Source organism: Nestor notabilis, unplaced genomic scaffold (assembly GCF_000696875.1).
Source record: "Nestor notabilis isolate BGI_N333 unplaced genomic scaffold, ASM69687v1 scaffold10407, whole genome shotgun sequence".
NCBI lineage: Eukaryota > Metazoa > Chordata > Aves > Psittaciformes > Psittacidae > Nestor > Nestor notabilis.
This window is the reverse complement of record NW_009937807.1, coordinates 1-1,323: the sequence shown is the minus strand read 5'-3', so window position 1 is coordinate 1,323 and position 1,323 is coordinate 1. Positions and strand designations below refer to the sequence as shown.

At 62.9% G+C, this 1,323-nt stretch overlaps 1 protein-coding gene across 1 annotated transcript; it reads right to left on the bottom strand.

Annotated features, from left to right (window-relative positions):
- Positions 1-295: 295 nt before the first annotated feature.
- Positions 296-1,233, bottom strand: LOC104409214 (tubulin monoglycylase TTLL3). The gene is given in 4 exon segments (XM_010019021.1): positions 296-573; positions 576-730; positions 808-1,054; positions 1,128-1,233. Coding segments are annotated over 4 exon segments (738 nt in total). The 5' UTR covers positions 1,186-1,233.
- Between the last annotated feature and the right edge of the window lie 90 nt (positions 1,234-1,323).

The following is a 1,323-nucleotide window of genomic DNA, read 5'->3' as shown; positions in this document are numbered from 1 at the left end:
CCCCCCCGTCACAAGCCCACTGCCTTTCCTGCTGCCTTCCTGGAGCAGGTCCCAGTTCACCTGATGCTGCTGCTATGCTCAGCCCTGGGTGACCACCAGCACTCTTGGCCTTCTTGGCTGCCTGGGCACACACTGCTCATGTTCAGGTGGGGAGGGGGGCTCAGGGTGCTCACCCCATGGACCCGCTGTGCAAGGTGCTGGGGCTGCCTTTTCCCCTGCCCCCCGAGCCCATGCCGCCCCACACACAGGTACATGGCCGGGGTTCTTCTTGTGGTCCAGGACCATGTGCAGCATGTCATACGTAGATGAGGTCAAAGGCACCGGTGGAGCAGCTGGGGTTCTTCTTCTGGTCCAGGACCGCATGCAGCATGTCGCATTGGATGGCGGCGCAGAGCTGTTGGGTCACCTCCAAGTAGGGTGCCATGGATGGATTGGTGTTGATCTCCAGCAGCCAGGGCTGGCAATCCTCCCCGAACATAAAGTTGGCTCTGTAGAGCTCGAAGCTGCCCTTGCGGGACACCACCAGCTCCTGGGTGCTGCGCAGGGCAGCCACCACCGCCTCCTTCATGCCAGCACAGTCACCTTCTCCAAGGCCTCCACGTGGCCTGCTCGCTGCAGGTAGAGCTGGAACTGCTGGCTGGACCAGGCCAGGTTGCGGGGTAGTTTGGGGTGCTGGCCCCCAGCCAGCCTCCACCGCTTCTGGATGGTGACATTGCAGAGGTGCCAGGAGCTGGTGTGGGGAGAGCAGGGACAAGTCAGCAGGGTGCCGGGGTGCCAGGTGTGCAGCACCGGGGTGGGGACACTCACTGGTGCAGGTGGTGCAGGGAGAAGGGCCAGGAGCAGAAGCACATGTAGCTGTCGTGGTAGAACCAGATGGTGAGCAGGTTCCAGTCGGTCACCAGGAACCATTGCTGTGAGTCGAACTTGGTGCCCAAGGTGAGCAACAGCTGCTCCACATGCTTCTTCACAACCCATTCTCCCAGCCGTACCCAGGGCACTGCGCATTTCCCCACTACCTCCCGTACCTCCTCCAGCTGCGCCAAGCATGTGGTGCCTGCGAGGGGGGACACACGGTGCTGGTGAGCCAGGCAGCCTGTGCCCAAACCCCCTTTTCCTATTGGCTTCACCTCCACTGCGGGACATGGCACCGGGCTTGATGATCCATAGGTTGTGGTCACCCTCCATGCGGAAGTGGGGCAGCCGCCCCTGCAGCTGCTGCAGCAGGGCCCTGCACTGCTGCTGCTGCAGGATGCTGGGAGCCAGCCTGGCCTGGTCACTGCAGGGTGGTGACACAGGGGGCTCAGCACCAGCACTGCCATGCTG